The sequence below is a fragment of the Anser anser genome, assembly GCF_964211835.1.
Source record: "Anser anser genome assembly, chromosome: 6".
In the NCBI taxonomy this organism is placed as follows: Eukaryota; Metazoa; Chordata; class Aves; order Anseriformes; family Anatidae; genus Anser; species Anser anser.
In genome coordinates this window covers 2,508,208-2,534,993 of record NC_139726.1, presented here as the reverse complement: position 1 = coordinate 2,534,993, position 26,786 = coordinate 2,508,208, and the positions used below count along the sequence as shown (strand labels likewise).

The 26,786-nt window shown below is 41.4% G+C and overlaps 1 protein-coding gene across 1 annotated transcript in view; it reads left to right on the top strand.

Moving 5' to 3' along the window:
• The window catches only part of KIF5C (kinesin family member 5C), a 69,963-nt gene that overhangs the window by 35,275 nt on the left and 7,902 nt on the right, over positions 1 to 26,786 (top strand). The window contains exons 12-25 of the mRNA XM_083842695.1: positions 2,662 to 2,837; positions 5,276 to 5,344; positions 9,200 to 9,406; positions 10,621 to 10,767; positions 12,791 to 12,979; positions 15,868 to 15,985; positions 16,491 to 16,567; positions 17,925 to 18,034; positions 18,817 to 18,918; positions 19,549 to 19,609; positions 20,797 to 20,868; positions 21,692 to 21,796; positions 24,131 to 24,347; positions 25,028 to 25,141. Of these exons, the coding sequence (XP_083698821.1) occupies positions 2,662 to 2,837; positions 5,276 to 5,344; positions 9,200 to 9,406; positions 10,621 to 10,767; positions 12,791 to 12,979; positions 15,868 to 15,985; positions 16,491 to 16,567; positions 17,925 to 18,034; positions 18,817 to 18,918; positions 19,549 to 19,609; positions 20,797 to 20,868; positions 21,692 to 21,796; positions 24,131 to 24,347; positions 25,028 to 25,134 (1,757 nt within the window). The 3' untranslated portion in view covers positions 25,135 to 25,141. The remainder of the gene's footprint in view (positions 1 to 2,661; positions 2,838 to 5,275; positions 5,345 to 9,199; positions 9,407 to 10,620; positions 10,768 to 12,790; positions 12,980 to 15,867; positions 15,986 to 16,490; positions 16,568 to 17,924; positions 18,035 to 18,816; positions 18,919 to 19,548; positions 19,610 to 20,796; positions 20,869 to 21,691; positions 21,797 to 24,130; positions 24,348 to 25,027; positions 25,142 to 26,786) is intronic.

Below are 26,786 nucleotides of genomic sequence, written 5' to 3'. Positions count from 1 at the left end.
AGAACTCAACTTTTTATATGCACCAAGCTGGCATGCTGTCAGATGCAGAGAATACAGACAAGCATTGATAATTCTAATAATGATAGTAATATTAAATTAATAAGGAAAAGATAAAATTTCATTTTTTACAAAGAACTGTGTGCTCAGGCAAGAGAATAAGTTCCATTGTGCTTCAAGGTAAGTAGAATTTATATTTCTTTATATAATTGAATATAATATTAGAATAAGTAGTCCTCTGGTACAGTGTTTAGGTGTGTTGTTGGTTAGAAGAATCACCAGTTGTCTCCTTCTGTGTCTTCTAAGTGAAATTTATGTGAGAACAGCTAATTTTTTGCTTAGCAACATAGGGAACTGCTGTTCAGGTTAAGTTACAAGATTAAGTTCCAGTTGCTAAGGAGGAAGCATGTTTTCATGCATAACGTACCAGTTACATTTTTTTGTATAATCTGGAGCTCTTAACAAATATTTTGAGTAAACTATCCTTCCTTTTAATTTTAAAAGTGGGAAAAGGAAGAGAAACTAAACCAAACCAAAACCTGATCCCCAGTAAGCAACAAACGAACAAATATCCCCCTCTAGAACCCGAGCAAACCAAGCCTGCACCCGTCTTGCACCCTGAAATTCCAACAAACCCACAACAGTGAAGTGCTGCTTCTCTGCAGTCATTTTTATTTTCTAAAGTTTTTGGCATCCAGATCCTGTGTGTTGATGCTTCTAGCAGTAACTCTGGCAAACACGAGGCACATGAAGTGGGAACAAATCTGCGATTTAATTAGTAGGCATAAATTGTCTTGCAACAGTCAAGTCTGGTTTTGAACATCATGGGTGAAATCCCTCCATACGTAACAGATAATACCTGACCTTTAAGGGTGCAGAAATAGTTTCCTTCTTTCAGCTCCCGGTGCTGTTTACTTGCCTTTTGTATCAGCTACTTACCTAGTGATTGCTTTCTGCATCTTCCTCTGGAGGCTCGGACCACTTTAGCACAGGGAATACTTCCCTTATCTGCATAGTAAAATTGCTATGGAGACGGTGGGTCTGCTGGTGGTGCGGAGGAGCTCTGGGAATTTATGGCACTTTCATGTTCCGCGTTTCAGTCTGTGTTTGCTAAATGCGGCTTCTGTAATTTCCTTCCCATCCTAGAAACATTTTGGTAGAAAAACTTGTACAGGGCCATCTAATATGCTGTTTAAACAGCCCTTAATAAAACGTTGTCTCTGTTGTTTTGTCTAAATATGCACACCACCTCTGCCCCTACATCTGCCCTGCTTTTCTCGGTGGCGTTACCAAGTGATACATTAAATGCATTCAAAATACTATTGATCTCTTGTCTGACCTTCCGCAATAGCATGGTTTGGAAGGAGACTCTGTCAACTGAGGCTCTTTCCAAAGGAAATTGTAGCAAAAACTACATCAAATACAAGATAGATGCATAAATATTCCACTGGCGTAGCTTGGTCTAGAAATGCAGCAAATAAAAGGGCAGGTCCCCTGCCCTGCTCTGCTCAGGTGAAATGCAGCAATGAACAATCAATTCCCATTTTTCTCACTGATAAGGTAAAATATCATCGAGTCATTAGCAACAGAGCAAAAATATTTTGGGTGTAGTACTTTCAGGGAGTTCATGGTGTTTGATTCCAAGTGAAGTTTTTTCAGGCTTTAAACTTGAAAAAAACATCTGAGTTTGTTGGTCATGCTGCTTCACACCGTTTTGTTTTACTTTGAGGTCTGGATTAGCCTGCCTTTTTGCTTTTTGATATATTTGTCCTGCTTACTTGTTTCCCTGCCAGTGAGATAAATAGTGCCCGCACTGCTTTGGCAAGAAGAATGGTTGGTAAAGCTTTATGGGATTAAATATTACAGCTTTTTATCGAAATGGGAAAAACTCTGTGCAGAAGGGTCGAACATAACCTCCCCACACCTTGAACAATGCATTCAGCAGCGAACAGTCTCTCAGCAGGCTAATGAATGCCGATTCAATTTCTGGCCTGAGCAGTTTGCCTGTCCCTCTTCACTCGACTGTAGCAGCCTTGTAATTGGAGCGCACGTACGTTGTCGGAGAGAATATTCCTTGGAGAAAAGTAGTTTGCAAGAAAACATGTAGGGATAGCATCCTATCTGCTGGGTATAGGCAGCAGCTGAAAATTGGCCTGTGCTGTTTAATTTTAGCTGTGACAAGGGAGAAGGTGAATATTGTTTTAAATGCAGCTGGCTTGCTTGTCGTCCTGGTGCTTTAGAGGTTCATTTGGCAGGGGGAGAGTTGATAAGGCGGTTGGAAATCTGGTAGGAAGGGACATTTGATTGCCTCTAGGCTTTAGGCTGAAAGTCCGATTTTTCTTCCTCCTTATTTACACTTGTGTTAATCCATGGAGCTGATCCCGTCTACAGAGGGCTTGAGTGCAGGTGGAGTCAGGAGGTCAGCCTGTCTGCATTTTGTCTGTTTGTCCAGCCGTGGGGCTGTCTGGCCATCTTTGCCACCCCATTTATGCCTCTCACCTTTATCCGTGGCCACTGCCCACCCTGTGGCGGCTGGCAGGGCTGTCATGGGCCCCCCTTGGCTTTGCTGGGTGCCCCTCAGCAGCTGCACGGGACCAGCCTGGGATGTCCGTGGCTTTGGGCTCCCCTCTCCTTTGCCCTGACCCGTGGCTTGTGTGCCCGCAGGAGAAGCCGTGCCCGAGGATGAGCAGATCAGCGCGAAGGACCAGAAGAACCTGGAGCCCTGTGATAACACCCCGATTATTGACAACATCACGCCGGTCGTTGCCAGCATCTCGACAGAGGAGAAGCAGAAATATGACGAGGAGATTGCCAGTCTCTACAGGCAGCTGGATGATAAGGTGCGAGCATTTGTTCTGCCTCCCTTCCCTGGGCGTAAATGGAAACCAAACCAAACTGGACGGGTGTGCCTGGGTTTGGGTTTTGTTACTGATTTTGTGTCCCAATTGGTTTGAGCTGTTCTTCCTTCTCCTGCCAGGCTGCATGCTCTCGTGGAGATGCAGAGGGATTGCATCCATGAGGGATTTAGGATGCCTGGAACCTGTGCGGTGTAGCTGTGGCTGTCTGACAACTGGTCTCATCCCTGTATCTAAACTTCTGAATTTCCTACACGCTAGCTGGAAAGAAAGTTGTGAAAATGGATTGCTAGAAGAACTTTCCAGTCTCTAAGTGCTTGTATACAAATTTTCTGTGATAATTTTGTCACCCCGTGCAGCGTAGGGCATGCTGTTCACGAGATCTGTATGATAGTCAACGATTTTGTGGCACTGTATTTCCTGAGCACCGCACACTGGAAGATGTCTCAAAATTCAAAATGCTGTGACTGCATTAAAAATGGATCTTGCCCTATCATGTCAGGCATCTGCTGTTCCCTCTCCAGGAAACTGGAGGCAAGTTTGCCTGTAACTTAAGGGCCCAATACAGGCTTTTTAGCCCCCTTTTGTTCAGTGATTTATGTAAATACTGTACTTCTTCAGCAAACTGTAATTTCAGAGTCACGGGAGGAAAAAAAGAGACTAACTTAATATGTATTGTATTTTAGAATGTTAAAGGAAAAAGTACAGCCATCTTTTGGGCCTCTCTTGTTCATCTTGTTCTAGCTGTGAGCACTCTCTGGAGTACAGGTGGCTTTTTTTTTTGATTTGCACAGCTTGAAATACATTATTGGCACTTAGAGCTATCAGCTACCGAGCACTTGCTGTTAATAGCTTTGGCTCGTGTGAAGATAAGAAGGGGGGAAAAAAAAGGCATACTGAAAACATTGACCGTGATGAATGAGAACAGCTTAAACTCTACCAAGCAAAAGTTTTCAGCCTCACCCTAACGTTGAATCAAAACTTAATTTTAATTTTCAAGTGTAATTAGTGGGACAATGCCAGAAAAAGCCCCGTTTCCTTGTGTGTTAATGGTTAACGCTCGGCTGTTCCTGAGTACCGAGGGGATAATGGAGAGCTGTGCTGAGCCTTAGCTCCGCTGTGCCATGGCATGAGGTCTCGGCACAGTCTGGTTGCAAGTGCACAAAGCAGCGTGTTGGTAGCACGTAAGTACCTGTTAAGGTCTTTAAGAAATTAGAGCTTTTCCGGGATGGAGAATGCATTCCCTGTAGCGCTCCGTAGGTTTTATATATTGATTAGAAAAAGAAAAACAAGTTGGTCATTCTTTCACTTTCCCTCATCAACCGTAGCAAAGCCTCGATTAGTCTCGAAGGAGGTAGCGGCAGGTTTGTGTTTTACCTTAGGAAACACGGGAAGCGTGATTTGGTGAGTTACTGCAGCGCTGTAGAAAACGAGAAGGTATCTCATCCCCCAGACAAAAACAAAATATCCCCGTTTATTTTTTACATTGTAGGTCACTCTTCAGTCAGATCTGGGGCTATTTGAACGTTAGCAAGCGGTTCAGTGTATTCTGCTCGTTAGCCGTATTTGCTATCAGGAATCAAGCCATTAGCCGGCTTGTCAGTGAAACACACGGGGTTCACTCAATCAAAAAAAAAAATCTAGGGTTTGCCTCGGCAAGTTCCTTCACGAGAACAGAGATGGACCCGGTCAGTTGCTGTGCTTGGTGTGCCTCCTGAGCCTTTTTGGAGGAAGGATTTGTACAGCAATGTCCATCGCAATTTCTCATCTGGATTTAAGATGGGCTCTTAACCATGAGGACATTGTCTTAACAAAGAAGTGGAAATGCCAGTAAAATTTGATTCCTGGATGTGCATTACCTGCGAGCATTTCCTTTAAGGTCTTGGATGGAGCAGGATGCCAATTCTGCTACGTTCTAGGATGGGGAGATGCAAATTCTACAGATGAGGTGTCTGCGTTGTGTGTTTTGGTTAGAGGTTCCTCTTTCGTTCCTGCAGTTCAGAGTTAGTTTTAAGTTGCAGTTAGTTAATAAATCTGTCTCTAATGATCTTTCTTTGCTGATTTTGAGGATAGGGTGACAGAGTGTGTGGGTGTGTATGTCTTTGTAGCTCTATAAACACATGACATAGATGTTGTAAAAGTCCCTTGGTCATTTGCAAACCTTAAGGTGCAGCTATTACCACATCAGTGTCTTTTGTTTCTAATCAGGGCCAACTGCTTAGGTCTGTACTAGAGACAGCTGCGTGCAGGCATTGATTTTACAATGCAGCTCTGTGTGTGTGTATTTTTCTCTCCTGCCACTCAAACCTGCGCAAGGTTTGCTGTGGCATTATTCTTCCTTCTTCTCCAGAGAGGGGAAATAAAAGCAATCAAAAGAGAACTGTGAAAAGAAACTAAAAATCTCCAACCCTATTTCATTGCAGGATGACGAAATCAACCAGCAAAGCCAGTTGGCTGAGAAACTAAAACAACAAATGCTGGATCAAGAGGAGGTAAGGAAGAAAACGACAAAACAACAACAAAAACACATTTTGCTTATGGGACACTTGTTTAGTGATTTTTGTCACAGTTGTTGGCTAGATGTGTACATACTAACTAGCTAAAATTCAATAATAGACACTCAGGTTACAGCTAGGTTTAAACTTCAAATTTCCTAATATCCTCAGAAGAGCATTGAGCCTTGATAACTCCTTGTAAGAGCAGACCATCCTGCTGGGAAGTGACACCAGAGGTACCAAGGTGGGGGTGTGGCCAGTATTCTTCACTTCAGAAGCATTTTTTCTATATGCCTGCATCCTTTCAGGTATACTGTGGACAGTAGATAATTAACATATTTCCTTGTTTGACAGTGTAAAAATTACTGCTGGTAATAGATTATGGATATTCATTATTTTGGCATGGGCAATTAGAGAAAGTAATGAGAGAAATCTTTGACACTGAAAAATCTCTTATTGGTGCTGCCCCAGATTTGCTCTGAAATCTTGGATTACTCATTTTAAACATTTTGTTTGATTGTTTCTATCCACAGAAGGAATGTTAGTGCTTTTTTAGCTGGGGAAGAGGATAGTCAAGTCATTTCCTTATCTGTCACTTGTATATGAAGGTTTGAAGATGTAAAATCTGGCACTAACACCAAATTGCTGGGTTCTCCAAATATTGCTGTGATATTTATTGAGAGATGGTTTTATGCTGTTTTTCAAATTGTGGGAATCCGGAACATTCAGACCAGGAATATAACCCTGGTGTGGGAGTTCACTTATCCCTTCCGTTCCTTTTTTTTTTTTTTTTAACAGCCTTATAATTGAAGAATGATTCTGTCCATGCCTCAATCTTTATCCAAGCACTCAGAGAGGGTTTCCGAGGTTAGGTACCTTAACAGGGAGAGAACAACATATAAAAATATTTGTTAATTGTCATTTGTGACTGATGTGCTACTTTGACCAGATTTATTTTGCTCTATGATTAAGTTCTTTGTTCACTTGCCACAACTTTCTTTTGATTAATCTGCTTTACATGCTGCCCGTGTCCATGGCTGTTCAGATGTGGCAACATTTTATGCGTTCTCAGCAAGATTATTTTTGGATGCGTATTATTTAGGCCATCTCGCTTCTCCCATCCATCTTACATCACTGTTCTCATCTAAACCTTATCTTTCTCCTCATGGTTTTTCTTGAGTCTTATTTTTTAAGGTGATCTGCATTCCTTTCTTTGTTTCACATATTTGGGAGCATGTTGTGTGCTGGCTTATTCCCCACCCCCTTTTCTGTTCCATACTCAGTGTTAGTTGTGGAAGATGAAAGAAGTTTTCAGTGACCTCTGATCCTTCCTTTACTGACCACTTTTTCCCTCTTCTCTTTTTTTTTTCCTTTTTTTCCCCACATTACAGTCTAGCTTTTCTGACTTCCCGAATTCCTTGAAGCTGGTGTTGTACCGCTCGTTTGGAAGGTTACACTGGCTCAGCTGATGAGCTTGTCCACCTCCTACCTTTGAAAGCTAACGCAGTGTTTTTGTTTTCCCCTTTAGGGGAATTGAACTGAATTTTTCAAGGTTTTGTCTTCCACATGCAAGGTTCACCTGCGCTGCAGGAGTGATGTACCTGTTCTCCCTTACAGCTCGTGATTAGCTCCTTGATATATGTGCTGCAGAGCAGCTGCCTCACTGTGCTTCTTCCTAATTAACCAGAGTACTTTTTTCTGCTTGATTAAGCTAGCAGGTTAATTATAAACGTAAGGCCTGCCACAGATGGCACTGTGCTGCTACTGGTATCTTCTGGTACCTTTTCGCCACTGGCTGCTTCTCCTAGCCAGTGTCTCTGGGGTGGGTGGGCTCCAAGCATTCACCTTCCAGTGCCTCCGCTTCGGGGTGGTGACACCCCTCTGCTTCGGGGTGCTGACCTTCAAATGGTCGGTTTCTAATAAAATCAGGCTTTTTGGTTCTTGTGAGGACATAATGATAACACCCGAGTCTCCAAATTGAGGAGCAGGGAGTCTGTGACATGGGAAGTAAAGCTCAGAAACAGACCTTCAGCACTGAGGATGGGAGGGGATCTTCCTCGCCCCCAAAGCAGCCGTCCCCGTTAGGTGGAATTCCTTTGTTTCTGACCGATCACCACAATGTTATGAGTAGCCTTTTTAAATCATGGTATGTTTTTCCATGTTATATCAACAAGAATCTTCTGGGGAGATGTGTTTATGCTCTAGGTGATATATAACACTTCCCTTTACTTGAAGTCGCAGTAATATTCACGCAGAAATTTTCTTAAGTAAATGTAAATAATAGTTCCATCTGTGTTTAGTAGAAAGATTATTTTAAGCTATTTTGTTGTTTAAATATTTACATGCCATCTGGCTTTGGCAATTCAGTGGGTTTTTTTTGTAACTTGAGTGCACTTCTGAGGCTACAGCATTACCAGCAGATAAATTTCCCTTACATCTGAATCCTCTCTTCGCCACTTTGGGCACATGCCAGTGTCTGAAGCAAGCTCGTTGGTTTCCTATTTTCCATTAGCGCTCCGAGCCAAAAAAGCAGCGTCGTCTCTGCCATCCGCCTTTTGGGTGGTTGGTTTTAGAGGGATGTTTCTGTTTTGGACGGGGTCCCCACTGACCTTCATGGCCTGGGAGCGAGGAGCCGGAGGGCAGCGGTGGGGCAGGGCAGCACGAGTCCCTCCGCTGAGGTTTCCTGGCTCCTACCTACAGCAGAGCCATTTGTCAAGTCACGTTTTAGTTGTTACGGTGCTCGGACCTCTGGTGAGCGGTGTCTGGCCGGGTCAGCACACGTCAGTGATGCTGCCTGTTCTGCTGCCTGAGACAGCTACAGGACACCAATGCTGTAATCCATTCCGTGGAAGGCTTGGCCATAAGTGAGCCTTTTGTCCAAACTTTGCTGTTAGGATGACTTCTGAGCATGAATTCCTTCTGTCTCATGTGTGCAATTACTAAGTTTTGTATGTTATTGCTTTGTTTGATGTTTTTATGCAATGTAAGTCCTGATTTTTGTTGTTATCACCAAAAGTACAATACTAGCATTAACTGGTAGGTGGTACCTTTGCTTTATGTTCACGTTTTTCTGCACTATATGACTACTGTTGAGCCTGTTTTTCTGTTAAGAACCTGATATCTGAATTTTCAAGACTTTAATGCATTAATACAATGCAGTGGTGCAAGGGCAAGGGGTAGGACTGTGCAACTGAACTCCTGCAGTTGAGCACTATCATTGAATCTTAGTGGTGTGCAAAGACTAAATTAAAATGAAGTCTGTATTTTCTTTAGTTAATACTTTGCAAATAACTATGGCTAATCTGTCATCAGCATCAAGTTTCAGGCGATTTCTAAAAATAATCATCATAAACTTGTTTATCGAAATATGCTTCTAATGCCATAACATCACTGAGGCTGCCTCAGAGAACCCTTTTACTTGGTTCACTTCGAAGCTGCAGTTCTTCAACTCTAAGTATTTTACTTTGTTGTTGGTTGGATGTTTTTTCTCTTTTTTTTTTTTTTTTTTTTGTCCTAGCTGCAGGATTGGATTGAGGGCAAAAAATTTACTTGGAGCTATGATACCGCTTAATATAAGCTTCTTTGCCTCAGCGTTGTGTTGTAATAGGATTTGATTCTGATTTTTCTTTTCATTGAAGTTTGAAGCCTTTTTTGCTTCCTTCATATGCATTTATGCTGAAGGTGATAGTGTTTGTGGTAGAGGAGCAGGAATCTTCTCTTACATTCTCTCTTCTGTACACACGCTTGCCTGCTCGCGTTTTGTCTTTCTCTTTGTCTGGTTTTGCCCTTTTCAGTGTTATCTTTTGAATGAGTTCTTGGGTGTTTTATGCTTCTGTGATATCTGGTTTCCAGCTTTTGGCCTCCACCAGAAGAGATTATGAGAAGATTCAGGAGGAGCTGACCCGTCTTCAGATTGAGAATGAAGCTGCAAAAGATGAAGTGAAAGAGGTCCTTCAAGCCCTGGAAGAATTAGCTGTCAATTATGACCAGAAATCCCAAGAAGTGGAGGACAAAACAAGAGCCAACGAGCAGCTGGCCGATGAACTGGCACAGAAGAGTGTAAGAGCAAGCAGTTTGTAATGCTGGTTCCCTCCTCTTCCCCTAACTTTGCACCTCTCCTAAAGATTTCCATACAATTTCACAGATAATTGCTAGCCCGTGCCATTTCAGGAACCTTTCAGATACTGCCTCCAGGTATGTTTAATAGGTATATAGGTTAAAGACTGGAGTAGCAGAGAAGCTATTAAAAGGTCTGTATTTGCTGATGCTATCCTCTCTCTTCTGTCGTAATTAAAGGATAAAATAAAGATAATTCAGAAACCGCTCAATGAAAGCTGATGGCAGATTGTGGCTCTGTTGCAACCTCTGTATTTTGCACACCATGTCAGCGACTGAGCTGAACGTGAGAACTGGCCAGTCTGTGTTTTGATCATTTCAAAATTGTATTGTGCCAAGAAAGATGTGAAAAGCTACTTTATGCAAATTGCATCATTCCGTGTTTCTCTGAACTGTGTGCTGAGGAGCAGGGAACCTCAAGAAGAGCATTAGAAAAAAATCAGCTTTCTTCAGCTGATGTATCAATTGTAAGGAAAAAATCTGATCTGAGAAAAATCAAGATTGGCTTAACAAGCTTAGTACATCCTCATTCCTTAATTCCCTGCACGGACTGAGGAGGTTGTTGTTAAGATGTCTGATTTCATGCGTATCTAGCATATAAGATTTTGTTATCCACTTTAATAAAACAGATTACTATGAAATCCATTTGAAAAAAAAAAATAATGAATTTTATATCCTTCTGTACCTGTTTCTCTGTGATTAACCTCCTTTGACATGTATTATGCAAATAAGATTCTTACAGGATTTACTACATTTAATAGATCTAAAGTAGCCTTGTTAGCAAGTGAGTTGTGAAAGTGGATTATGGCAAGGTGGCATTGTGTGCCACTGGAGTAAGTGTCAGTACATTGAGCCAGTGGGCAGGTTCAGGAAAATATAAAACGGTGCTTTGTAACCCAGATGTCACGGGAGAACCGATGCCCAAAAGTGGCACTATTGAAATGCACCGAAGCGGGGAGAAATTTACAGAGCCACCGTTAACTCCTAGCTTTATCTCTGCTGTTTTATTCAAGCAAAGATATTTTGGATAGTGAATTGTTTGGTGAATTTATCATGTCCAGAGGAGAAATTCCGCTTTGTTTTACTCAATGAGGTTTCTGTATGAATAGAGAGGATCTGAGGAAAGGAGGGTAACTTTTGCTCTTACATCTTTCCAGACGGTTCTGACAACAACCCAGAGGGAGCTGGGCCAGTTGCAGGAGCTCAGTAACCACCAGAAGAAGAGAGCTACAGAAATCCTAAACTTGCTGCTTAAAGACCTGGGAGAGATTGGAGGGATCATTGGTACTAACGATGTTAAAACAGTAAGTTGGCTGTCTTGATTGCTTCCCCCCAGCGTGTACCGCCTGCCATATGAAAATAAGGAATGTGGAGAACGTGTGACACAGCAGCCCTTCTCCCTGGACACTGCTGCTTAAACCCTGGGCAGAGCACAGTGTAAAACACTGAGGAGATCTTTGTCTGTGTCAGAGATGGTCAGTGTCTGTGCGCACAATCACCACATTGATTCCCAGCGCAGTGTCTGGGGCTAAACTAATGCAGCCCATCTGTGTGCTGATGCATTTATTAAACTCTGCCTTCCAAGGCCTAGGCTGGGTTCTCCTCCCAAACAATACACACATAGACTTATTCCGTAGTTATCTGGCATGATCCAACATTCCCAGAATCTAAATAATTTTTATCAGAGAGATTTTCAGAATTAGTAAATTCATGCTATATACCACATAAATATCTGTGATTCTGTGACAGCAGGACAAGCTTAACTTCTGTGTACTGGTGAATATCCTTTATAGAGGAAAAAATACAGAGGATCATTTTCCTCTAAAGTTGGAAGGTAAGAAGGGGCGTGGAGGTTGTTGAAACAGTAGAACCCTTGGTAACTGCGTGAGCCTGGAGATGGTGGAGATTTTGGCCAGCTGTGCTTTGAAATTTGTTTGCTATCAGGCTCATGGGTTTGCAGATATGATGGAGAAGGTAGATGCTCCCATTGTCATACTCCTGATGTTGTAAATGAACAAAATTTTGGGCCTCAGAGGAGATTTACATGGCCACTGCTAAATGGCACATCTCTGTTGGAGTTTGTCATTGCCTGGAAAATCTTTCTCGTGATGTTCATGTCGAATTTTCTGTCCACTGAACACCGTGTGAGGGAAAACAAACAAACAAAACAGTTGCTAAAACTGGTTAAGAAATTTATTCTCGAGATGTATGTAATTTACTTGTAGCGCACTCCATTTTCATGCTTTTAGTTCACTCCTCAGATTTTGAGTGATGATCTTTCCTGTAACCCTTTCATACTGTAAAGGTAAGAGTGAGTGTGTGCAGCTGGGGTGCTTTGGGTTGCCTCTGAGCATTGTTGATATTCTGCTAAAGCCCCCTTAGGTCAGCAGATGATCCAGTCTGCTCTTACTGCAGAGGATGAAATCCCTGCTGCCTGGTGTGTTTATGCAGATTCCAGGACCACAGGACCAAATTTTGCTAGATGTTAGAGCAACCTCTGGTGGCCATTTCAATAGGAACTGTAAGAGGAAATCTCTGCAAATGGAGGCTGTTTGATACAAATTTTTATAGCAACTAAGATGTCAGCATTTTACAGGACAGCTGTCAGTGTAAATAAGGCAAGACTGAAAGGGTTTTAGATGAATAATTTCAAATTTGCTGGCAATTAGCAGCTTGCTCAAAGTGTGTCTAATTTCAGACTAGACTGAGAGTTTTAGTGGCAATAGCATCTTTTAGGTTGTTGGGAGAAGATACAGCACGTTACCTTCCCCTTGGTGCTAGAAAAGAGGCAAAAAGCAGATGAAATTGCTATCCATATGCTCAAGAAGAATCTTTGCAGCTCTTCAGTGGGTTACATGAATTAAGTAGCTGAAGAAAAATCATGAAGAGAAAGACACAGAAATCAAAGGCACAGTGTTAAACCAAGGAAGGAAATGATGTATAAATAGAATTATGTTAATAATTAGAGATGAGTGGAACTAGTTTGCTCTTGCCAGGTAAAATTTTCAGACCAATGCCTGTCTTGTAGTTCCTTATTGAAGGAACACAACCATTCAAGAGGAGATTTCTTCAAGAAGTACCTTGAAAATGCTCTCCAGCTTCCAACTGCTTGAAAGAGGAAAATTTCCTGTGCCAGTGACATGAGAAAGTTTCTCCAAACTATGCTTTTGTCACTGTGGAGGGCTTCATTACTGTAGATCTTCAGTCACTACCTTTAGCTGAAACACTGAATTGATGAAGCACACCGTGAGAAGAAGTCTTAATTTCTCATTTTTGAAGGTATCTATCTCTAGATACCTTTAAGATTGCAATTTTCTGTGTGTTTAGTTAGCAGATGTGAACGGGGTGATCGAAGAGGAGTTCACCATGGCCCGGCTGTACATCAGCAAGATGAAGTCTGAGGTGAAATCTCTCGTGAACCGCAGCAAGCAGCTGGAGAGTGCTCAGATGGACTCCAACAGGAAGATGAATGCCAGCGAGAGGGAGCTTGCAGCTTGCCAGCTCCTCATTTCACAAGTATGTTTGCTCCTTCCTTCTCCCTTTGAGGCAGGGTTTGATGACTTTCTCAGTCTTCTTCCTCATGAAATGTGAGTGTTAGGAGTGCGAAATGAGAACTCAGGGCGCAGAGTGCTGTTTCTCATGCCTGTTTTGGTGTTTTTTTCTCTCTTCCCATTCCTCCCCCTCAGTGTTTTTCAGCACATTCTGTGGTAAGATTCTGTCCTCCTGTTGCAGATTTCAAAATGTCTTCAGTGGCATAATAGCGAAAATCCTCCTCAGCAGGATTTCCTCATCATGTATTTGCATCTTGTACCTTCACGTTAAAGCAAACTGAGAAGGGAAGCAGCGATTGTTTGGGTCACTAGCAAAACACTCAGAGAGCCCCCAGTACCTAGACTGCTAGTATGCTAACAGATAGCTGGGCAGCAATCTGTACGTATAAAGATAATTCATCATGGTAAACGTTACCATGTAAGTTAGAAATCCAGATGGCAGGCAGGCTTCATAGTGGGTGGCACATTACAGGCAGCGACGCATGCTGCATTACTCTGCAGGGGGGAGCTAACCGCTTCGACACGCTGCTTTGATCACCGCACGTGCGAAGCGGAGGAGACAACTGGAGTTTACTGTATGTCATTTGCTACCAGTTACTCGAAGAAAACCTGGAGCGAGGACAGCCTCTTGTCCTGCAGCAGAATGTCTTTATTGAGGTCTGCAGGAATAGCTGTAAGCATGCTTCTCGGTGTTAAAGGGAGGCTGGAGTCCTGAGGGTATTGGCTGTCCAAAAATGTTAAGTAAGGCTATGCTTTTTATTCTGTCTTAAACTTGACATGGCCACTAAAGGCATTCTGCCAATCTGTCCTGCTCCCTTTCCTTGGGAACTTGCATCAGGAAAGCAGATTAAGGTTTGACTCCTAAAGCAGCTTATATGCATGCTTCTGCTGGCAAAAAAAGGCTCAGCAACGCAGCTGGGAACGGAGGTATCAGCAGTGTGTTGGTGGGACGGTTTCATTCAGCCATGGTTTGGATTATGCTGCCCCAGTAAAGCAGTAAGGGGAAGCCAGCCTGTCTGTCTATACAGGGTTGGTGTTTTTCTTCTTAGACTGAAGTCACACTGAAGTCCTAAATCTTCAATGCTCAGAGCTTTCCATAAACATGACCTAACTCCTGTCTTCAGTACCTATTTGCAGACAGGAACACGGAGGTTTAGGATTTGAGTGACTTATCTAAGGCTGTGGAAAGATGTAACGTAAGAGGCAAGACTCCAAGGCCACATCTTTTTTTTCTTTTTTTTTTTTTTTCCCCCCTACATTTCTATTGTATCTTAACATGGTGAAGAAACCAAGCAGAAATACCCTCAAGCAGGTGATCCCCTTGCCTTGCCATTTTGGAAGCCCTGCAACTAAGTGCATATTGAGGCCTATTTGTTTTTAAGATCAGGAAGAAGCTGAATGTTGTTATGCTGAAAGCCTTATCTATAAAGCCAAAATTTATTGTTAGCATAATTTGAATCTTAACAGCCTATTTATTAGTCTAGATCTAATTATTGTAGAAAAAAATGAATATTTTTATGCAGAAGAAGCTTCAATGGCAATAATGATACCATTAAAATTGTGACACATTTCTTTAGTTTCTATCTTTTCTCCTGATGTTACATTCAAGCTTCTTCTGCTCTTCCGAGTCCTAAGTTTGGTGGTTTCATTCTGATGTTGCTGATGAGGGCATTACAGCGAGCATTGTCAGCATCTGGAGCACTTTGCTGAGACGAATGTGACACTTATGTTGCTGATTTCTTCTTCCTTGCTCTAGGGTTCAGTTGGAGTCAATTTTATGTATGCTAACGTGTGTTTACACCTTGCTCTTCCTTTACTGGTCTGCAGCTCCACAACTAAGATTCCTATGTATGGTGCCTTTTACGTCGTTGGATGTTTCGGAATGCTTCTATATGGTGATAATCACATAATCACCATGGTACCATATCAAAATAAGACACAGGGCTACGCAGTTACTGGGTTAAGCTGATCCAGGAGGTGGTGCATGACTGCTGTGTGCTGTACCCAGAGTCTGTGCTCTGGAGCCTCAACATTTGCAGCCAAGCTGGGACTTGACCAAGTCTCCTGCCAGGTTTAGAGATCTATTAGAGTACTTGCTGCTGAAGCAAGCAGTTCCATGTGTGCCCTTTTCTTCCTGGAGACCTTGCTGCCTGCAGGCTCTGGACTGCTTTAGTTCCTGCTAAGGACTGCGCCTCTCTAAATCTGATCTCTGGGGCACAGGAGTAACACCAGCTCAGAGGCCTCAACCCCTCTCTCCCAAGGTGAACTTTGAGAACAGTGAGCTACAAATCCTTCAGTGACCTTAATAATAGGATGTAATAATTCCTGGACACTATCTTACTTAGTTTTACCCCCAAGTTAGAATATTATCGTTCAATTCTTGATGTTTTCAGTATGTCCTTCACTATTTTGTTTTGAGTCTAAGCCCTTTTAATTCAAAAGGACATTAGCAAGAAACAAACCATCAGGATAGAGGGTGGAAATTTGGTTTGAGCTTATGCAGGTTCAAGCGTCCAGAAAGCAAGCTCAGGATTTATTCCAGGCCAGTGTTCAGCTGGTTTCAGAAAGCTGCTGATGTTTGTTTAATGCCAAGTCATGAGCTTCCAATGATATTTTGGAATTACCAGCTGTATTGTTCAGTACGTATCTTGGGCTATTAAGAATGGCCTTTAAAAATGTAGTCTGTTTTGATCTGTTACCTCCTTCTCAGATCTTTTGCTGTATTTTCTCCTAGTCATCAGTGCCAGATGTGGGGAACTTTCTATTTTTCTCCTTTATGTAGAATAGTACCTGAATTCTTTGGTAATAAGAGGCAGTACTCACATCTCAGTACCATTCCCTTTGTCTTTAAAGCATGAAGCAAAGATCAAGTCCCTCACAGACTACATGCAAAATATGGAGCAGAAGAGAAGGCAGCTGGAAGAGTCGCAGGATTCTCTCAACGAAGAACTTGCCAAGTTGCGTGCTCAAGGTACGAAGTTGGGTCTTATGGTCCTCATTTCTTTTACCAACTGTATCTCAGAAAATTCAGTTTTGGACAAAAGCATTGTACATACAGCTCACCTGGCACCGTTGCAGCATTTGATTGTTCCGCCCTGTTCTACTTTCGTCATATGTGTATCCCCATTGTCATAGAAATATGATGGAACAGATGGGATTTGAGTTCATTTATCTAGCCCTAAGCTTTGCAGCACACAGATAGAAGTCATGGAAGACCTGATTAAGCAGGTCATGCTTTGACATTGAACTGTTGCCTCTGTAGTCCTACAATATTTTTTGTCTGCTTGTATTGGCAGTGAAGTCATAAAATTGTGATTTAGAATATTTAACGCGTTGCACTTGTACGTTACACTTGAGATAAAACCAGAATTAACCCTTTTGGCCTACCCCCGTCACAGATATTTTTTTTAAAGGCTTGACATAGTAAAGTTCTAGAACTGTTTCGTTAATTCTTAACTGTCTCAAACTTTAAACAGAAAAAATGCATGAAGTCAGTTTCAAAGACAAGGAGAAGGAGCATCTGACCCGGCTTCAGGATGCAGAGGAAATGAAGGTAGTGTTGCCTGCTGCAATTTTAAAGCGGATTTCTCAGTGAGATCATTCATTAGCTGATAATTAGGGTGTAATTTTGTCTTCCTTGCATATTGTGTGCTTTTTAAAAAAACCTTTCAGCCTCTGTCAGAATTGCTGACTTCTCTTTGACAACGTGACCTCTTATGATTGAGTGACCTTTGCAATTTGAAGCTGGCGAACTTGCTAGTATTGAGGCTGGTGACCAGATGAAGGAAAAAAAGTAAGTTAGAACCCAAGTATCTGACCTGAGTGTGTCTTCTGAGACCAGCTTGTACGCTGAGCCAGCTTCAGAGAGTAGAGAGGTTTGGTGGGCTGTGTTTGCTTAATCGGAGATGCCTTGGTTCCTCACATCATATGAACAGAGAACTGAAAAATAAGGCCCAGTACATTGCATCCACAGTTGAGAACAGTTTTGTTATGTATGATTGAAAACTTACGTTGATGCACCTCTATGTTACTCTAATTTTATGTCAGTGGAGCTCTCAAAGGCAATTTGCTAAGCAGTGCATCAGGCTACTGGGGTTAATATAATTTCGGAACTAAAATTTAATGAAAAAGAGGCCAGACCACTTTCCCAAATTGTTTGGCAAGGATTTTGACCGTCTCCTAGAAATAATAATGAAATCTAAACCTGTTTTCTGATATTTTCTTCTTCCTGTAGAATGCAAAGAGGAAACATTAGCAAATAATGTGCAAGTAGTGTTTCTGATGGGATTACAAGTTATGCAAAAGAAAAAATACAGTTGTACAAAGATAGCGATAGAGGCTTGTCAGCTTGAGAACTTCTACCTCCATTATAAAAACTTAAAGTTATTTAAACAACTGTACAGTTATTTCCTACAGTTAGAAGAAGAAAAAAAAACATTTATTAGCAATCTAAAGGAGATGAATTCCGTTTTTCTTACCACTTGAAATATATTTAATCCTACAATTTAAATAACAGGGCTGTGGATAAATAATCCTCAGAGAGGGGCAGAATGCTTTGGGTTTTAATTCTGTCACAGGTATGTCCGTACACATTTTCTGGTGAATAAACAGAGGAAGCTGATAAAAAGTGTCATTCTTGGCACTTGATATTCTAAGACCCCTTAGCTTACCCTGTTTTCCATATGCACTATTTTTGCAAGAAAAGGAGTAGTAAGTGGTGTAACAGTGCTGCTAAAAACTGCCTGAATGAAATGTGTAGTTGAGTAGCTGCAGTTTTGTCATTGTTGTAATTTGGTAAGTTTCACTCGAATCCAGAAAGATAGGTTGATTTAGCTGATGTGTAAAAAGAAACTGTAGGTGAGTTACACGATTTTTGTTTCATGTATGGGTTTGTATTTTGTAATCTGCAGAAGGCACTGGAGCAGCAGATGGAGAGTCACAGGGAAGCCCATCAGAAGCAGCTGTCCAGACTGAGAGACGAAATTGAAGAGAAACAGAAAATAATTGATGAAATCAGAGAGTATGTTCACTATCACTTTCTCTGTTCCTGTACTGCTCCGTGACACTGTAGGACTATTTTATGGTTGGTTTTGTTAGTCTTAATTGATATCTCTGTATTTCAGAGACTCACAGAAAGTAGTATCCTTATGTGCAACAGCCAACCCTCTAACTATTTTGCATCGTGGCTTAAAGCGTTGAGTTCTTTAGTGAGGAACTGTGACAATTCTTTAAAACTGGGGAGAAGAAAAGAATACTGTTGTAGTTAATGGAAGCTTGAAGGAGAACAGATTTGACAAATACAGGTTTTGAGAGCCTCTTATAGCTACTCATCCTGTCACACACTCAAATATGTCCCATTTTCACCTCCTTAATACATCTTCCTGACATAGGCATGTAACTTATTTGAATACACCAGCACTTGGAAAAATAGTCTTTTTTTTTTTTTAACTATTGTTCTCTTATTTTTTTAAGAGTTCATAAAATCTAGGCAATCCTAACGTGGTGTTCCTGCTTTCCATATTTATAAGCGTGGCTAAATGATAATAGGGAAATAAGGAAGCAGGACAGAAGGACTGCAAGGACAGCATGTGTCCTTTAAGATAAAGGAAACAAAGCAGGAGAGTATATGGCTGACTGTTTAATTCTCCAGTATTTTAAAATATCTATTGTTTTTCAGATTCCTTAGGCTTAATGTTTTCCAGTATTTTGCAGTAGAGCTGCTCAGTTTTGTTTATGGAGGTTTACCTATATGTTTATGATCTTCAGGACTGAGCTGTACAGACTTTTTCTTTTGTATTCTAGTATGAATCAGAAGCTGCAACTGGAGCAAGAAAAGCTGAGTGCTGACTATGATAAATTAAAAATTGAGGACCAGGAAAGAGAGATGAAACTGGAAAAGCTCATGTAAGTGAACAGTCTTCTCACCTGGTGTCCGTGAATATATAGTGTCTTTTAATGTGTCCACAGGAAATGCCCCAGTGAGAAACCGTTGTGATGAATTATTCACGCTGAAAATACCATTTCAGTATCAAAGCCAACATGCAGTACTAATGAACGATTACTCATTACTCTTTTTTTCTTTACATCATAGGCTTATTAATAATAGATTTGGTAGATGCTGAAAAGGTGTTTTAGAGCTCCAGTTTTACGAAATATCATGGCACGTGTTAAAGCCCCCATTACCTAATGCACACACAAAAAAATAAAAAGCAAACAAACAAACAAGAAACCAATAACCAAGAAAAGATTTTACAAACAGATTTTAAAAATAAATAAATAAATAAAAGCCTTTCCTGGAAATGAGAAATACAACTTTTATATATGGACACGTAAAATGCCAGCTAAAATGGACATGGTGTCTCAGCCATTCCATCTGAGAAAGCTGCTTATTTGGAACAGTCAAAAAAATAATTACAAATAAACAGTTTGCTCAAATCTGCATATAATCCACTCAAACTGAATGTTGACTGATTCTCTTCTGTCTCATATGACTTTTACATTTTTAATTTGTGTTTAATGTTGTGATCTTTCTAGACTGCTTAATGACAAAAGGGAACAAGCAAGAGAAGATCTTAAGGGGCTGGAGGAAACTGTGGTATGTCCTCTCTCTGTCCTATTTCCCTATCTCTGTCCTTAATGTATTACCAAAACACTTATATTTGTGCTCATGAAAAAGACTGATTTGTATCAGAATAGGCTAAATTTGTGCATTTCCCCAAATAGTGAAATTAAATTTCAAAATTTAAGATAAAATGCTACCGTTTCTGTCTCTTGTGGGAAATCTGTCTGTCTATCGGTATTCTGCTTTGCTGTTCCTTTAAATCACCTAAATATAATTGAGCTATCTTAAATTAAATTTTTGTTCACATTTTTAGAGTTTTAATAATTACTGCAACAGGAAGGAAAAATTAAGCATAGCAAATTGCAGGGGGGCAGGTGCCATTAAAGGCCAAGTGGTGTCTCAGCCCTGCACAACCGCATAAGAAGGCATCAGGCTCTGTAGGCACTGGGTATCATTTGGATGGCTATTTTGAGAAGGAAGGAGTGAGGAAGTTTCTGTGAGACTAAGGTTGCTCTTACCAGCTTTGGAAAGATAGTTCTCTTCAGAATGATTTTGGTGAAATATGGCATTGGGCGGAACTTGCTTATCTAGACGGTTTCCTTCCCTGCAAATGATTTAGCTTTTTTGTCCTTCTGGGAGTAGGACCAGAGTTGTCCCATCTCGTGTCATACGTCCAGTCTGGAGCAAGGTCATTACTTTGCTGAGCCTGAGAAGTTGATGTGCAGAAAAAGCTGGGAAAGCCTGGATTTTTGCCGAGCTTAAAGAGCACTTTAACATCTTTAAGTACCTACGAATAAGCACTCAGCCCCATTCAGTGAATTTGCTACACGGTGAGCCCAGAGCTTTTCCACATAGCTGGCTGTGTGTAACCATGGCTAGTTGTGAGACTTCAGCTTTCTGCTGTTGCTGCCCCCACACCCCAGAGCAGAGGTGATGTATTTTCAGAGGTGGCTTTGGCGTTGCAGACAGCATACGGCAGTGCACGGGCAGGAGGAAGAGTGTGTGCCCTGGCTTTCTGTGAGCGCCTGAACTGGGCTGCTTGAACAGCCAGTGCCTGCACGTCCAGGCAGGAACATCTCTATAGGCAAATCACACTGAAGTCCTATGAAGTCCTATTATCCACTGTAGAGGTGGTTTGTTTCGGTTTGGTTTTGGTTTTTAACCCCAGACTATCTACTATATCTTACTGGCTTGTCACTTTTCCTGTAATTTGTTTCCAGGCAAGAGAACTTCAGACTCTTCATAACCTACGCAAACTGTTTGTTCAAGATCTCACCACCCGTGTTAAAAAAGTAAGAACATATTCTTTTGGTCTTTCTTTTTTTTCTTTTTTTTTTTTTTTTACATTCTTTTGATTTGCTGGAATCCACTAGTGCATATGGTTACAAAATGGGATTTTTTTCAGTAACAGTGAGTAATAAAATTAAGTGTTCTGATGTTTATCTAGGTTTTGGCTCTAATTTGTTACGGAAAAGTCTTGGTAGTTAAGTGAAATGTACTGATCCAGTTCAGTTACTACATTCTGAAAGATGGAATAATGGATACCAGAAATTACTCAATATAACGTGCACTAACGTATGCTACGCACTGAATGCTGTGGCCCTTTCTTTTTATGGGCTTGTGGTTACACAGCCTCTTCCTAGCAAAATTATTATTTGGCCAAAGACAAATTTCTCAGCAGAAATTCATGCATTTTTAACTGTTGAAGAAGAGCTAAAAGTTGCATAAATATTAAACGGCTTTACAGTGCTTTTCAGTTCTTTCTAGTGGTTTGGGGGAAGAGTTTTTTTTTTAATATTATTATTTATTTCTTGAGATTGAAAACCCATATTTGCTAAGAATGTCTCCCAGAACTGGAAGAAGGAAAATGCTTTTTCCCCTAAATCTGTGATTTTCCTGTTAAGGATCCCTACATAATTTTTCAGTAAGAATAGTTTATTTTCTTTGTAGAGGGCAATACAGCCCCTAAATATCAAATGAACAGATAAAATAAATTCTCTACAATTCGGGGCTCTGGAAGACTTTTCTGTCTTTGGCAAGCTTAAATTCAAAAATGCCTGAGCTTCCTCTTGAGTTTCTGCATGGTTTTGCTGAATCCTGGAACTTTCCTTGCAGAGCGTTGAGCTTGACAGCGATGATGGAGGCGGAAGTGCTGCGCAGAAGCAGAAAATTTCCTTTCTTGAGAACAACCTGGAACAGCTTACAAAGGTTCACAAACAGGTAGGGACTTCGCTTCCTTCCAGTGCCTAGTTACTGTTTAATCAAAAGCTACTGTGTCTTTTTCGTTCATTAATAGTAAATGCTTCTGAAAATTCAGCCATGGCAAAAACTTGATATGTAATGCTGTTCTGTAGTATTACAAACTGCTTTTTTTAAACTCACATTTTTGTATGTTTAAGGGGGTAATTATTGAAGGTAAAATATAGGTACTGTTTAAGGAAATGGTACCTATAGTTCTCAACTAAATTTCTTGGCATTAGGAGCTGGTGTTAGAGCTGCTCTTCCCACTACCCCTACTTCTTGGCGTGCTGTTGTGCTGTAGCCCTGGCAGGCAGCTCAGCACCTCGCAGCCACTCGCTCACTCAGCGGGATGGGGAAGAGCAGCAGAAAGGTAAAAGTGCAAGAACTCGTGGGTTGAGATAAGGACAGCTTAATAGGTAAAGCAAAAGCTGCACGTGCAAGCAAAGCTAAGCAAGGAATTCATTCACTTCTCTTCCCTTTGGCAGGCAGGTGTTCAACCACATCCAGGAAAGCAGGGCTCATCACCTGTAACAGTTTCTTGGCAGGACACACACCATCACCCTGAACGTCTCCCCCTCCTCCTTCTTTACCCCAGCTTTTATTGCTGGAAATAGAGGTTTTCTGTGCAGCTGAAGGGCTGATACCTCCCCAGGATGCTAAGATTGGCCATTTCTGGGCGTGTTAATCTCTGCTCCCTCTTTCTTAAGGGTTCCTGTTTCTGCCCAGAGAGCCCCTCGCTGTGGGTGCCAGCCTGACCAGGGGGAGGTGGAGGGGATGTGCGGTAGGCAAGCGTGTTGGGAATAGGTTGAGAAAAGAGCCTCACCCTCTGCTTACTTGCAAGTCTGTATATATCAATGGTGTGTGTATATATATGGGCATATATATCTTGTTAGATAAAATTGGATCACTTCTGCCAATGAGTAAGCTTCCACCCTCTTAAAAGATGTCAGATGTCAGCATCATTGAACTGTATCCTGCTTCTCAGTTGCAGAGCACAAAGTAGTAAAAGAGTCTTCTGGTTTCATTTTTGAATCGTAATGTAACATTCTCCATTGCAGCTTTCTGAACCTGTTAGAGACAGAGCGATCTCCAAGATTTGCTTTTTTTTTTATTCCTGTAGAAATGCCAAAAATGCAGGCACTGCTGCACTCTGACAAGTGTCCGTTAAGGTTCAGTATTTTAAGGTTCCTGGTTAACAGATGGTTTAAAGACCTAGTTTCTAAATGTGGAAACCAGGACATGTTAATAATGTTTTTCGTTTTACTGTTTTGCCTTTTTTGCACTCTGTTCATGCGTCTGCTGAGTTTTCAGATACAGATTTTTATAGCTCTCATTAGTGTATATTTACTCAAAAACAGCTAAGGAGCCCGTGTCTCATAAGAAACTTAAATAAAAAATGACATTGGACTTGACCTGAATATGATATCATTCTGCTCTTATTTCAAATTCTGTTGGGTAGAACATGTGCTCAACACTTTCAGAAAAAGCACATTGTGACAAATTTTTTTTTAAGCTTTGTTTCTGTTTTTCTTCTGGCACTCAGCCTGGACTAGCAGGTGTAAAACATTTTCATTTTCAAACAATGTGTGAATGTTACTGCACGCTGTTGCTTTGCTGTGTTATTTATATGGTAGTTAAAGCATTTTCTTCCCTTCACTCCAAAAGGGGAGAATCGCTCCTTTGGAACAGTAATCTGTTGACTTTTAGCAGTGCTATAATTGTTCAGTAGAAATTGTACCATTTTTTCAAACTGAAATTCTGTTTGCATCAGGCTTTATTTATCTAAAAGTAAATCCCCCTTCTGCTGCTTATAATGTTAGATATTTTTCTGAAAAGTGGAAACTTTATGTTCCTCAAACATTGCTAAGAAATCACTTTGCAGTTTTTAAGTATTGAGATGATCAAGTATTTGTGAAGTGCCAGACATGTCCGTGTTCTGAAAAAAATGCAGTTTCTGTCACAGCTGCTCTGAGGGTCTGGAAAATCGGTTATCGCAGCAGTGCCCTGCAATGGGTGGGTTTGTCTTGGAGCCCTCACCTTTCAGGATCATCTGTGAAATCCTGTTGAGTGGAATAAACTCTCTTGTTCTTTGATCTTCCTGTGGAACTTCAGCTGGACAAATGAGCAGCATGATTAAAAGAAAATAAATCACTCTTTGGCGTAAGCTTTTTCCAGGCATTTCTGGAAGAAACCTGTTTCTTTCATTCAGGGCATACAAGGTGTGAAGAGGAATAGGGATGTTTTCTGTCTCCTTGTAAGAGGACCTCTCCTGTAGTTTCTCATAGGATATTTTTGAAACTTCTCTTCTTGCAGTTGGTACGTGATAATGCAGATCTTCGTTGTGAGCTTCCTAAGCTGGAAAAACGACTTAGAGCTACGGCAGAGAGAGTTAAGGCCCTGGAGAGTGCACTGAAGGAGGCCAAGGAAAATGCCATGCGTGACCGCAAGCGCTACCAGCAGGAGGTAGATCGCATTAAGGAGGCTGTAAGAGCCAAAAACATGGCACGGAGAGCGCACTCTGCTCAAATTGGTAAGGACACGCTGCTAAAGGGTTAGTGGTTGCTCACATATTTCACAGTTGGTTTGTTTGCTCATGTTTAAATAAAGAGAGGTTTGAAAGCAGGAGGCCGGGGCAAACCACTGGGTCTGCTTCTCCTCTGTTGCACAAGAATCTTCAAAGAGTTCACTTTTTAATAGAATATGCCCCGCCTAAAGTTTAAAGTGCCTCTGCTATTTAGCTCAGTAAATAAATGGCATAATGGGTCTTGTGAGCCATTCTAATGACCTGAAAACTTGTCTCTTTAAATCAGTCTCTCACTTTCTTCCTGCTCCCCTGCATACGTTTGTTCTGCTTTTCAGCCCCTTCCTCTCTTTTTGCCTGATTACTACTTGTACTTTAATTTGGGCTGGGTAGAGTCAAATATTCCTATATAATTCGGTTGTGTGATATATCTGTGTGGTGCAATCTGAATCCATGCATACAAGACGAGAGGAATGATAAGATAGTTAAATGGCTCTGCAACAAGCAGAAAAATGATGTGTTTGTGGTTGGCCAAGGTAAGGGAACACAGTGTGCGTGACTACGGACTAAATTGCCAAGCACAGTTTCTTTTTGTAAAAAAGGGGGTTTGTACTAGAGGATAAAGTGAGATACAAGATCTTGTACAAAAACCTAAATGTCCTGTTTGGTTTCCTACTTTTACTCCGCAGCCAAGCCCATCCGCCCTGGTCATTACCCAGCGTCTTCTCCGACAGCTGTTCATGCCATCCGAGGGGGAGGGATGTCAAACTCCAGCTACTATCACAGCACCAAATAGACAAGAAGTAAGACCAAAGAAACTTACCCAACCATTCTTTCACCGATCACCCAGTTTTCTTGTATTTAAGTCCTACTCTTAGCAGTATTTTTTTCCTAGTTTCAGTGGGAGTCTTTTGCCCATGGTTTAACTGTGAAAATTAGTGATTTAAGTGAGGATTGCCTTGTTTAGACTACTTTGCAAGCTGCTGCCCAGAGTTTTTATTTTAATGACTTATCAGTTAAAACTTATTTAATAAACTGAAATGCCATTGCAAATCTGTACTGAAATTAGCACATAGAGGTGTGAAACTCATGCAGTAAAAATAGAGCTCTAGGGGCTGCTTCGTTTTCTACTTTCTCTGACATGATGATGTTATCCTTGTTGTGATATTCCGTAAGGATAAAGACTTCTAGTAACTCACCCTGTACTAGGAACTAGTTCCATGTAGCTGAAAAGTTACCAGCCACCCCTGTGCCCTGCGGGAGCTGCCTGTGGACAGACCATGCCTGCGAACTAGTAAGGATTTTTCCTGGGCATAGCTCAAAATGGAAAACACTAGAAGCTGAAAATATCATGCTTTAGGGTGAGATACTACTTGAGAGTTGGATCCATATGGTAAACGTGCTTCTTCACAAGCATGTCACTTTTTCCTCCTGCCCCTCAAGCACAGGGCAGGGGCAGCCCCAGCCCTCTCCCTCCGTGCCCCTGAGCAGCTGTAATCAGCCACCTGGGGAGCACAGAGCCCTGCAGCCCAGAGCAGGGGAAAAGCAGCCTTAAGTGGCAGCAGCACTGAACTCTCCAGACTTGAGTGTCAGAATTTGGCAAACTTTACTTTTACATCTTTTGCTTTGTACTCTTATTCAGCTCTCTTAGCTAAAAATATAAATATTTTGCTTTAGTGCAAGGGCTTGAGGGTTTCTGTGTCTTCTGCTAAGCAAAAATCCTGTCCAGGAAAGAAGAGCTACATATTCCCATGCGACTGCTTCGTGTACTCTACCTCCCATTAGATGCTCATCATTTCTGAGATATTTTACGTCTGTTATTATTTTAGTTGATAACTTTGTTACAGGCATATTAAGAGGTGGATGTTAGTAAGAGGCTGTGAAAAGCAGCCAACGGACTGCTAGAATGTCTTTCCAAGTCTGGCTCTTTTCTCCTCCAGAGGATTAATTCTGTCTTACGACTCTTTTCTGATAATACGTGGTTTCCTTTAGGCATCTGGCATTCTTGGGTGTGTTTTTTTTTCTTTTACTTTTTTTTTTTTTGAGAATGCTTTGTGTCATGCATGCATGCAAACCATCCATCACATCAGTCAAGCTTTTATTGTGTCGTGTGGATTGTTTCTGTTCATTGTGTTTTCTGTGAGCCCTGTAGCTGCAAGCAACATATTTTTGCTGTGGATGAATTAGGGCAAGTCTTTGCTGAGTGCTTTAGTGCATTAGTTGATTCTGAGCTGAAATTTGCTTTTGCGTCTCATAGGAGCGATAGCCTTTATCTACTTCTCTGCATTCCCGTGAATGAGCAAAGGGAAAAGAGTGTGATAAAGGGGCCCGTAAACTATTTCCAGCCATACATAATAACAGCTGCTCTGCAGGGAAAAAAAGCCGCTACCTGCCTAAGCTGGGCAGGTCTTTAATATACCGTCTGCTGCGAAATTAAAACTGGCAGGC